At 46.2% G+C, this 12,880-nt stretch overlaps 1 protein-coding gene across 1 annotated transcript in view; it reads left to right on the top strand.

The window, feature by feature from the left end:
• Nucleotides 1-12,880, top strand: part of MTHFD1L (methylenetetrahydrofolate dehydrogenase (NADP+ dependent) 1 like) — a gene marked incomplete at its 5' end in the record, with an annotated part of 183,587 nt that overhangs the window by 120,950 nt on the left and 49,757 nt on the right. The window contains one exon of the mRNA XM_080805521.1: nucleotides 475-652. Coding sequence (XP_080661647.1) covers nucleotides 475-652 — 178 coding nt within the window. The remainder of the gene's footprint in view (nucleotides 1-474; nucleotides 653-12,880) is intronic.

Below are 12,880 nucleotides of genomic sequence, written 5' to 3'. Positions count from 1 at the left end.
GTCTGGTCTTTCGAAGGCTTCATCTGAAACTATATAGAAGTACTCTGCTCCTTCTGTTTGTTTGTTGGGGTTGGGTTGGGTCGGTTTCATTTTAACAGAAGTCTCTCAAATGTTTATGGGAAATGAAATCTATATAGTGAGTTAACCTTTCCTTGGCTCTTATTTATTTATTTGTTTTTTTAATTCCACCCAGCGTTTCTGTCTGAAAGACTGTGGATGATCAAAGGGTTACGTTATGGAATTTTCTCAATAAAACCCTTAACAACTTGAAATATTTGAGTCCTGTTGGAGAGGCTTTTCTTCCCCCCCAATGCTTTCCTTTAAGTCTGATTTATTTAAACATAACGTAACCACTTTTGATGTTGAAAATAAATGCAGTGTTAGGGAGCAAAGTTCTGTATAAACGGTTAGTCTTTCTTTAAAAACATCACTAAATGGATACAGATGCAAAACTGCAAACATTTTCATCACCAGGACCGACACCCGCGCCGAGATTGACTTAGTTTGTGAGCTCGCCAGGAGGGCTGGAGCCTTTGATGCGGTCCCCTGCTATCACTGGTCCATCGGCGGGAAGGGGTCCGTGGAGCTGGCTCGGGCTGTGAGGGACGCCGCCAACAAGGGCAGCCGCTTCCGGTTCCTGTATGACGTTCAGGTAAGCTCAGTGGCCGTGAGAGAGGCGTTTCTCCCACCCCCACTGTGCATCGGGCCAGTGCGGAGGGTTTGGCAGCACTCGTCCTGTTTATTGGCCACAGCAACCCTCCAGATATGGAAACCGCAGGGGAAGGGGGTTGAGCCACCTGCCCAACGCTGGTGGCCAAGGACACAAGCTCTCCTTGCCCCAGGGCCTGTGCTCTCAAAGCTCCGCTCTACTCTCCAGGAGCAGGCCTCAGCGAGGAGGGCTTTGGGGAGCAGGGTTGGACAGCCAACGCATTCAGGGCTTGGTCTTTTGAGCGACTTCTTAAGGCTTGTGAAATCAGGAGCAGTATTTTCCTCGTCCATTTCTGCCGTGGTTCTCGTCTTTCACTGTGGTTTTCTGGACCTGTATGTATGATATTTGTAAAATACGTTTAGTTGTAGAATACACATGACCTGTCACTCACCGTGTCTGCCATGTTGGGGTGTACAGTTCAGTAGTGTTAAGTACGTTCACTTTGGGGTGCAACCCCCTCCCCCATCTCCAGAGCTCCTTGCAAAGCCTAAACTCTACACCCGTTAAACCCCAGCTCCCCATTGCCGCCCCCCACCGCCACCCCCACCCCTGGTAGCCACCCTTCCACTTTCTGTCTCTGTGAATCTGACGGGTCTGTGTATCTCGTATAAGTGAAACCATCCAGTTCTTGTCTTTTTCATGATGGGCTTATTCTCCATCTCAGTCCTTTCATGCTGCTGCAAGGAATAGCTCAGACAGGGTCACCAGTGAACAACAGAAGTTCGTTGCGCACAGTTTTGGAGGCTGGGACGTCGAAGGTCAGGGATTGGGCAGGTGTCTGGTGGGGCTGGCTTCCTCTGTCATGCACTGCCGTCTTCTCCTTGTATCCTCAGGTGAAAGAGAAGTGGGGTCTCTCTAGTTTCTGTTTTAGGAGGGCACTAATCCCATTCATGAGGGTTCCGGTCCGATCACCTCATCACCCTGAAAGCCCCCCGTCCTAATTCCATCAACTTAATTGCCCCCAAAGTTCCCATGTCCCCTAACACTGATCACATCAACAGTCGGTCTTCAGCAGATGAATGGGGGTCAGGGCGTGCAAACACTCGGTCTCCGTCATTTACTCAGAGTAACGTCAGGGTTCACCCGTGTTTTTGCACATCTCTGCCATTGTATGTGGAGGTTACATTTTGTCGATTCACTCACCCATCAGTGGCCATTTTGGCTAACTACGCTTCTTGACTTATACAAAATGCTGCTGTGAACTTGTGTATGAAAATATCTCTTTAAGAGTCTGCTTTCAATCCTTTGGGCCATCCACACAGAAGTAGAGTTGGTCGATCGGCTAATGCATTTTTAAACAGCTGTGTAAGGAGCCGTCAGTCAGAAGATCTGAACCTCCCAGGACCTCCCTCCGTTCATCGCGGCACCCGCCTATGCCTCTATTTTGAATTCTTGCAGCTCTAGCTCTGGCTGCTGGATTTGTCCCCATCGACAGCCCGGGATTGTCAGAGTGCTCAGCATTTAAGCCAGTGGCTGCTTCTCCCAGTCCTTCCTCCCTTGCACACCCTGTGGGTCTCTCAGATGTCACGGACATTAACATCGCTCCTCCTTCCAGCTCAGATGCGTAAACCAACAGCATAGGGGCATAGAGGATAAGCGGCATTATCGAAGTTCAGAGTCCCGTCATCCAACAGCTTGACATTAGTCTTATTGCTAAGCCTCATGCTCCCCGAGGGCTTGCTGGGTGCCAGGCGTGGGGGGACCTCGTGCTTGTTAGCTGCTTTACCTCGGCGTCCGTGTTGGGTAGGAACTGGTGGTATTCGCCCCATTTATACATCCAGAAACTAGAGTCAAAGGACGTTGCCCAGCTGCCCAGTGTCCCGTACCCTGAAAGACGCAGAGCTGGGAGAGTTATCTGGAAGGATGGAGGTGATCCTCCTGCTCTGTTTTTCAGAATTCAGCATGTGTTCGAAAGTGGGGGGTCAGGGTGGGGGAACTACTCCTTCACAGGGGGACCTGCCCACAGAGGAAGGACGGTGGTGACAGGCACAGGATCCGTACAAAGTGAGGGGCATTGTGGGCATTCCGTAAATGTGTGTGAATGGAAGAATTTCAGGACTGAATTGGGGATGGTTAGACCACAGAAGGTTTATCATGTGGAAGGACCATGTCATGAACAAGAGACAAGCGTGTTCTGAGTTATGGGGTAGGGGGGAAGGGGTGAGGATCCGTAGAGGGAGGAGACCTGGGTTCTACATAAAGAAAAATGGTCTAATTGGAAGAAGTTAGTTCTCTGACCCTGAAGATAGAAGCAGAAGCTAGATGCGCCTGAGCAGTGGGCGTTCCGAGAGGGACCATCCCGTGGGGGCCAGCGGGGATGCTCTGTGCTCCTTCCCAAGCCTTCCTGCCCTGGCGAGTCTGCCTGGTGGTCTGCAGTGCCTGTCCCCGCCCTGGGCCCTCTCACACAAATCGCCGTTGGGGCCTCGCTCTCTCTGGCCTGCTTTAGGAGCCTCCAACCATTGCCATCTGATGTAGAACCAGCCCACTCTGAGTGGCGAAGGCAGTTTCCAAATGAAGGATTTCACAAAATAGGGCTTTTTTGCTTTTTTTTCCTTTTTCTTTTTTTTTTTTTTTAAAGATTTTATTTATTTGACAAACAGATCACAAGCGGGCAAAGAGGCAGGCAGAGAGAGGAGGAAGCAGGCTCCCCGCTGAGCAGGGAGCCCGATGCAGGGCTCATCCCAGAACCCTGGGATCATGACCTGAGCTGAAGGCAGAGGCTTCAACCCACTGAGCCACCCAGGCGCCCCAATAGGGCTTTTTTTTAAGGAAACCTTCCCAAGTGAAAAGAAAGTGGGTAAAGAGAAGTGTTTCTGAGTTACACTGTCTCACACAGGCACTACCCCAAAAATGAATCCCTTTCCTTTCCAGTATTTTAATTTTCTTTCTGAATTCCCATCCACATGGAGATAATGCTGTTAAAATGTCTGCTTTCCTATAAATAGGGGGGAAATTTATTATACTGTGAACTAAAGTCCTGCATTTGCCAGGATTCTTGCCTCCTTTGGCAGCATACTCTTCTCCCTTTTCTTATAACACAGAAATTAGATGTGGATCATATAATTATTTATTAGAGAACCAACAGCATCTCAGCATATCACTGCACAATGAGAGGAATGATTGCTTCACTGTGAATTGCCTCCCTAAGAGCTGTGTTCCTCACATTGGCAAGATGACTTTAGATAAGACCATTTAGAATCTTGTCTAGAAATCGGTATTCCTTGGTGCAGTCCGTAACACAGCTCAAACGTTTCTTCCCTCGTCATTTCTTATATCGTGTTGGCGAACCTTTACAGACTAACTCATGGTTTTCCTGAAACTCTTTATTCCCCCTCAACGAACCCTTCCGCGCTTGGCAGGTTGGTATGTGTGGGATTGCCCTACAGGAAAAAAGAAATAATAAAACACTTTGGATAAATCACCCCGCTGCCGTTGCTTCTCAGTGCAGACTGGACTCCCGTGCGCCTTCTGCCGTCTCCCCGGACTGTGTTCCACCGAGAACGCATTCCCTGCAGGGCTGATGGCGACCTCTTTCTGCCCCGGTGCTGTGCTACCGAAGAAAGTCACGTGAGACCACGTGGAGACATCTGACATGGTGTAGGAGCACAGGACGTGACGCTTTCGTACGGAAAGTAGGAATCATCTCAAAACCCCAGTGGAAGGAGGAACAGCTAGAGAGGAGAAGAAACACTTGACCTCAGAGATACTGTGGGGGGGACACGGCCCCCAGGGTGAGAGGCTTGATGGTGATGAGCCCAGAGTTGAAGCAGGAAACGGGCTGTTCTTCTGGCTTAGGGGGCTTCCATGCTGAACTCGACAGAAAACGGAGTTAGGCAACCACTATTCTTCAGACAACAATTCTGCACGTCTTTTATCAGAGTAGCTTCTTTTTTTAAAAAAGATTTTACCTTTAGGGGCGCCTGCGTGCCTCGGTTGGGTAAACATCTGCCTTCGGCTCAGGTCACGATCCCAGGGGTTCTGGGATCCAGTCCCGCATCAGGCTCCCTCCTTAGTGGGGGGTGTGCTCCTCCCTCTCCCTCTGCCCCTCCCCACCCCCACCCCCAGCTAGTGCTCACTCTCTCTCAAAAAGGATAAAATATTTTATTTTTAGATAATCTGCACCCCCAATGCAGGGCTTTAATTCACAACCCCAAGATTAATAGGTGCCCCCAGAGTAGCCTCTAATTCAAGAGTAGAAAACTTTTTTTTTTTTAAGTAGGCAACTTTTGATTATGGTACTGGGGGCAGCTGGCGATTAATTCCGAAAATAACTTTTTAAAACGGGGAATAAGAAGGGCACCTGGCTGGCTCAGTCGGTGGAGCGCGCGACTCTTGATCTCGGGGGTTGTGAGTTTGAGCCCCACGTTGGATGTAGAGATTACTTAAAAATAAATTTTTTTTTAATTTTTAATAAAAATTAAAATTTTTTAATTTTTAAATTAAGGCTCAGTGGGTTAAAGCCTCTGCTTTCGGCTCAGGTCATGATCCCAGGGTCCTGGGATTGAGCCCAGCGTTGGGCTCTCTGCTCAGCTTCCCTTCCTCTCTCTCTGCCTGCCTCTCTGCCTGCTTGTGATCTCTGTCAAATAAATAAATAAAATCTAAAAAAATAAAATAATAAAACAGGGAATAAGATGCAGTGACCTAATTGCTTAAAGGAAATGTATCTGGTGAGAATAAGTTTGTTTAAACTCAAGTTCCTAAGGTTTCCTTACAACCCTTTGGGATGATCACACTCCCCCAGAAGTCATTTTCTCTGTAACTTTCCCTTTTGTAGTAGGACTTTTGACAGTTAAATCTTTATCGTTGACCCATATAATCGCTCCATTCCCACAAGCGCATAGGAAAATAGTAGCAGAAAGAAAAATGAATCTTACGGTTTATTAGCTTTCAAATCCCTGTTCCATGCGTTATTCCAGGCCCATCTCACCCAGTGCCTTGGGGTGTGGGGGCACAATTCCATGTTTCAAACGCTTGGAGAAGGTGAGGGACTTGCCCCATAACAAATGGGCACTTGATGGAAGGAAAAACATATAGTTAAAAGAAGAAAGCGTTGAGGCCATGGAGAATTAAGTTTAAATCTTGACTGGGCCTCCTATGGTGGATATTGATTTGAGCAAGCTAACTCCTCTCCCTGAGCCTCAGCCTCTTTATCTAGAAAACCGTGTCGGTTACTGACACCAGCGTCCCCAAGTTGCTGTGAGGACCAAATGGAAAGCCTCAGAGTAGAATGCAGGAACATAGGAAGCTGGCAGTCCAGATTAGCTGTCCCTCTCTCTTCACATTCACTTCCGGGGAAAACTTCCTGAATTGACCTTCAAGAATTGTCTTGTAGGGCGCCTGGGTGGCTCAGTGGGTTAAAGCCTCTGCCTTTGGGATCAAGCCCCACATCGGACTCTCTGCTCAGCGGGGAGCCTGCTTCTCCCCCCACCCCCTGCCTGCCTCTCTGCCTAATTGTGATCTCTGTCTGTCAAATAAATCAATAAAATCTTAAAAAAAAAAAATTGATAACACAGGTGACTGTGTTAGCCTCTAGAATTGGTTTCCTGGTCACGTGGGTTGAAACCAGGAATTAGAAGCCAAGTTTCCTCTTATACCAAGAAATGAAAGGCGCCAAATTAAAGGAAGATGCCCAGCATTCTCTCTGCATTAGGACTGGGAGCCATTAGTTGTGGAGTAAAAAGTCAGTCACTTGTGCAAAGGCTCTGGGGCCCGGAAAGTCAGCTTGCATTTCCGACTCTGACTCGTGTTTGTTAAATCAGGAGTTAAGGTTGAAAATCATCTTCATATCCTTCCTCTAACCTTGCAAACATTTCAAGATATAACCTTGACAGCGAGAGAGGATAGTGTTTGTTTTTGTTAAAAGGTCTTTCCTGTGCTTTGTGTGAAGCCACTCTCTTGATCGCAGCGGGGACTGGATGGAGGGAGATCAAAACAGACCAGCCTGGCCGGGAGAGAGGACTGAGTCCAGGGCAGCCAGCGTCCCTGATCTCTGAGTGTGTTTGGGGGAGTTTGCTCTCCTGCTGGTCTGTTTGAGGCAGGGGGCTTCGGGGGCGGTATTTAGGTTGGCTGTTGAGGAATTTTTTTGTTTCTTAATGATTCAAACTGAAACATACGTCAGTTGTTACGGCGGTTTTGTGAGCTCTCTTTCAATCAGCCTACAGGCGTTTTCAACTAGAGTCTCAAATTTGAAATAAATAAATAAAGATAAGTATAAATACTTCTATATGTATATATATAATTTTTTAAATTGTGGTACAAATATATATAATGTGAGATTTCCCATTTTAACCATTTTCTAAACATACAGTTCTGGGGCATTAAGTGTACTCACATTGTGTATATGGTTATAATTGATAGGATTTTAAAACTTAAAATGATATGTATGTTCTGTATGTCTTCTATATTTCCCAGTAATTGGGGAAAAAGAAGAAAAAAAACGCTGTTAGGGAGAAGGGATGTGCTTTGTTTTTTTTTTGTTTTTGGGGGTTTTTTTGCCCTGGTCCTTGTACCATTATCTCCCCCTCTCAGGCCTTTTGACCTCTTTTGGCTCCTTCCTCCCTTTTTCAGACTTACCCTCGGCCTGCCTGCTCCCACTGACACTTTCAGCTCTCTCCCCTTGCTGTGCAACAGAATGTTTGCAGTGTTCTGTAGAAAGCGGCCCCTTCTATTTTCCAGACAGTTCGGCATCTCATTCAGAAATCCTACACTCTCTCGCATTCTGCTTTCTATTACGATCGAGCGCTGGTCTTTGAACCCAGGCTTCTTCAAGCCCATCGTCAGCCTCTTGTCCCTGGCCTCCTTTCCACAATTCAGCTGCAAATTCCCACATGGCCTCCCCTTAACCAAACCACCCCCTTCTGCAGACACACCTCAGATCTCCATCAAACTAAGATTCTGTTTCAGCCCTGGCTTCTGTGTTTCCTGTCAGGTCTCATCTGGCCTGCAGTGTCTCACGTACCCCGTCAGCCCACGGGCTGCCTCACTCATCGGTACCTGGTAGGTTTCATCAGACCAGAGCCTGTGGTTAGAACCATCCCGGCTTCCTCAACGCGTCCTGCTCCGCCCCGCGTGGTTGCCTGCCCGCTTTGTTGCCTGGATGCTAGAAATAGCACCTGACGGGAAAGAAAGGGTGGTCTATATCTGTTTCAGCTGGGCATTCCACAAGGATTCCTGTAATTTCATTTAAATGCTCTCTTCTAACATGAAACGTGAAATGTCACTAAGATAGAAGTTTCCAGAAATGCATTCTTAGCTCTAACATCGCAGGCCAATTAAGAAAGGCTGAGGGATGTACAATGGCCTGTCAGTGTCCCACCACGTTAGCAAGCCACGTTCTGCCACCACTCCATCCGTTCCCTGACATTCTGACGTAAATTTAGGTGACCGGAGACCACTGTGTAGCGACAGGATCCGTCTCCACTTAAGGAACGTTACTTGATATTATCACAGATATTTATTATCCTTAAAGGTACCACATTACAACATACCACTTCAAAAGAGACACCTACTCTAGGTTTTTTTAGGAAAAAAACAGGTAAAACAACATATGGACTTTCAGTCACTCCAGTATTTGAGAGTTTAGAGACTTGTTTAGTAATCCCTCTTTATAAAAAAAAAATGATTTCTGTTTCCTTTCATCGAAAGTACAGTTGACCCTCGAACAACGCAGGTTTGAACCTTCTGGGCCCATTCTTGCAGATCTTTTCCAGTAAATACAGCAGAATCCTGTAAATGTATTTTCTTCTTTTTTTTTCTTTAAAGATTTTTTTTATTTATTTGACAGAGAGAGACACAGCGAGAGAGGGAACACAAGCAGGGGGAGTGGGAGAAGGAGAAGCGGGTTTCCCACCAAGCAGGGAGCCCGATGTGGGGCTTGATCCCAGGACCCTAGGATAATGACCTGAGCCAAAGGCAGATGCTTAACGACTGAGCCACCCAGGCAGCCCCTGTATTTTCTTCTTACGATTTTCTTAATAACATTGTCCCTTCTCTAGCTTACTTTGTTGTAAGAATACAGTGTGTAACACACGGAACCTAGAAAATACACATTAATCAGCTATGTTATGGACTAAGCTTCTGGTCAGCAGTAAGCAATTAGTCATTAAGTTTGGGGGAAGGGGCAGGAGTCAAAAGTTATTCATGGGTTTTTGACTGTGGGACGAGGGCGATTAGTGTCCCAACTCTCACCGTGCTCAAAGGTCACCTGTATTGTCCTGGGCCCTTCAGTGAGATTTTTACACCCAGAGTTTTTTCTTTGGAAGCACATCTCCAGGAGATCCATGAGGGAAATTCTGACTCCTGCTGAACAGCCAAGAAAAAGAGACACTTGTAAAAACAAGGGCTCCTTGCGTGTGCAAATAGAACCCAAACCACACCTTGCATTCATTTATACTAGTCTCGTAACACGTTGAGGTTTATAAGCAAGGTTTGCTGAAAGAGAACCAACACATGTGCCATGAAAACACCGGGAGTGTTAGTTGGCAAAGCCGCATGCTCAGACCACAACCATCCCTTCCTCACTTGGGTCACAGTCACCTGTTCCTGATGTCCCTTCCTTGACATTGCCGTTCCGTTCTGTTTGAGAGTAAAAGATCACCCATGTGGATTCCTCAGGGTCCTCGTTTGACATAGACAAATAGAGACTGTTTGGTGATGGGCATTTTCTCCGTTCCTGGACCCCGGCTACATCCACCACACACCCTGGTTGCCTTAGGAGAATGAGGTTCCTCCGGGAGTCTTCTGGGCTAACCTGTCGCCCTGAGCCAAGGAGCCAGCCGGGCCAGCTGCTCAGTGAGCTGGCTCACGGAAGGCGGCATGTACACCTTTAGTAGCTCAGACGTGCTGATTTTCAGCCAGGGACAAGCTTTCTCGAAGATACAGGGGTCTGCTCTCAGTAAGAGCGCTGCTCTCATGACACCGAGGTCTGTTGCAAGGAGCCCCTGATACCTCGTGTGCCCTCAGGGTATCTGAACATCGATGGTTTCACATTATACTCTCATTCGAAGTACCAGAAAGGCTGTTGACTTGTAGGTCATTTAAAATTCATGCCTCATTTAAAATACAAAATACGGGGGTGCCTGGGTGGCTCAGTGGGTTAAGGCCTCTGCCTTCAACTCAGGTCATGATCCCAGGGTCCTAGGATCGAGCCCCGCATCGGGCTCTCTGCCTCAGCAGGGAGCCTGCTTCCCTCTCCCTCTCTGCCTGCCTCTCTGCCTACTTGTGATCTCTGTCTGTCAAATAAATAAATAAAATCTTAAAAAAAATAAAATACAAAGTATGAGTTGACATAATTACCATGGGTCCAGAGATTTCTGTTCAACTAACACATTTATTCATTGATCTTCTCTTTAAACATACTGTGGGCTTTTGGAATATATTTTGCTGGTATCACAGCATAGGATCACTTAATTTTTAAGTTTTTACTTAAATTCCAGGTGGTTAACAAACAGTGTAATATTAGTTTCAGATGTGTTCAGTGATTCAACCCTTCCGTACAACATCCCATGCCCATCACGACAAATGCACTCCTTAATCCCCAGGATTGCTTAACATACAAATTCCGGTCTGTGGCCTTGGTAAAACAATAGAACATTCCATGCGGCTCCAGAAGAAACAACAATGTGTTCCAGTCCTTCAACAGTTGTGGGCTTAAGAAACTCTAGAGTTTTGATAGAGTATTTATTCCTTAGTGATTTCATGGGTCTTCTAAGAGACCCTCTGGGCTGCTGACTTTAGAACTTGACCTCCAAGTAAAATGAGATGCCACGATATTGTAATACCTTCACACCTCATTTCCTTTGATTCTAGAAGCTTCATTTTTAACTCTTGTTTTAAATTTTGTTCTATTTTAGCTTTGTTCTATTTCACTTTCTTTTAGTGCATATTCTTCTCATGAAAAAACATTTTAAAAATTTAAGTAATTGCTTTTCTGGAATTTGTAGACCAGTTTTATTTCACTAAAAAACAGGTAATTTAATAGAGGCACCTAGGTGGCTTGGTCAGTTAAGGTCTGCCTGCAGCTCAGGTCATGATATCAGGGTCCTGGGATCGAGTCCCCTGGTGGCGGGGCGGGTCCCTGCTCAGCAGGAAGTCTGCTTCTCCCTCTCCCTCTCCCCTTCCCCCTAACTCATGCTCTTGCTCACTTTTTCTCTCTCAGATAAATAGATAAAATCTTTAAAAATAATAATTTAATAATTCTAGCCAGTCTCCTAGACTTAAGAAAGATATGCTATCTAACTTTCACCAACTCCACTTCTATGAACCAGGCTCCCTATAGCTACAAAATGAATATAATGAAGCGTGAGTCACTACATCCTCCAAGTCCATGTCACTCAGCTACTTTACGGTGTACCTGCTCAGCAGGAGGTTGGCAGCAATATAACAATTGGTCAGAGTTATTTACCAAATCTGTGCTGTCCAGTACCATAGCGACTGGTTATAGGTGGCTATTTAAATTAACTAAAATTAAGAATTTATGACCTCGGTGGCACTAGTCACATTTCAACTGCTTAGTAGCTGCACGGGGCTGCCGGCTACTAGACCCGAGAAGCATGTATATAGAACATTCTCACCATCATAGGGGTGCCTGGTGGCTCAGTTGGTTAAGCAGCTGCCTTTGGCTCAGGTCATGATCCCGGGGTCCTGGGATCAAGTTCTGCATCAGGCTCCTTGCTTCTCCCTCTCCCTCTGCTGCTCCCCCTGCTCATTCTTTCTCTCTCTGTCTCAAATAAATAAAAATTTTTTAAAAAGAGAGAGAACAGTCCCACCATCACAGGAAGTTGCCATCAGACACCTCTGTTCCAGAATGTTTCCATTTCTTAAATATACATTCAAGAGGTCTGGGAGGGAATAAATGTAGAATATATTCAGAGTTATGATCTTGGTGAAGATGAAGATTTAACATGACATTAGTTCAAAAATGATCAAAGATACTAGCATCGACACCAGACTTTGTGAAGGGGCTTATTAACATGTTAAGCAATTGTGCATAATACACAAAGAACGGTCCTATTTCCAAAAGATGCTGTGTGTAGCCATTCACACCTTGATATGTGCCTTTCCCTTTGTGTAGAATAACCTTTCCTTTCATTGCTTACTGAAACCTTTCCTGTCCTTCAGGCGTGACTTGACTACCTCTGTACACGTCATCAGTTCTTGCTGATTTTCCTGCCATCCCCTGTGCTGCGCCACCTTCTGTCTTTTGTGGTAGTGTTTATGCAGAGCTTTATCACACACACTCTTCAGTCAAAATTATGTGATGTGTCATTGTCCCTGCCGCCTCCGAAGTGCACTGTTCCAGAAGTGCCCAAAGTCCTTCACCTGTCATAACACCTTGAAAGTGCTTGCCGTCGATGTACGTTAGCCATTCGGCAAAGGTTTATGGAACACCTGCTGTGTGCAGGTCACTCTCCTAGACCTTAGGGATGGGAGGACAAACGATGTGGTGAACAAAGAAGTTAGTAAATACTTACAGAGTCAGGGAAAGCCAGGAGTGATTAATGCATGGGCATTCATAATTTATTTTACCACTTTGTTTGCTTTCTAATAACTGCCATTTAGAACAAAGCAGTATAAGTGAATATCACGTTCAGATCAAGATCACTGGGGCGAGCTTGGCTGTTCTTTTTTTCTTTAATGATTGTACTTCTCCCCCAAAGTGAGCAGAGGCACAGCAGGAAGTCCCTTGCCTACGGACATAATATAAATATGTCGTATGCAATGGGAGCTGCCTTATCAGGGCAGTTTTTAATTTTTATATTAAAAACAAAAGATATGTTAACCAAGATCATCTTTTTATTTATATTCACTTGTACGCATGAGTGAAAAAGAATTGCAGTAGCAGTCCGGGAAGGGTTTTGGTCTTGGGATGTCTAGCTGTGTCCGCTGATCACTTGATTTATCCAGCATGGGGCTGCAGGACACACACCAGGCAGTGGGGGGTGCATCCTCTTAGACTCACGATGGATAGCAGTGCACCTGCCAGAGCTCTCAGGGGAGCACCCTCATCTTCTCCAGGCAGAGCAAGACTGGGGGCAGGGCATCAAAAGTCTGGAATGACAGGCGGCAGATACGAGTACTCGTTGGGAAGCACGGAGGTCTGGCATCTGAGGTGAGGAGGAGATACAAAGCATCCAACCAGGATTCATGCAGCCGGCGCTTTTCTGCTCTTCT

This window comes from Martes martes (genome assembly GCF_963455335.1).
Source record: "Martes martes genome assembly, chromosome: 6".
NCBI lineage: Eukaryota > Metazoa > Chordata > Mammalia > Carnivora > Mustelidae > Martes > Martes martes.
Note: the sequence above shows the minus strand (reverse complement) of the source record. Positions and strands in the feature narration are given on the sequence as shown.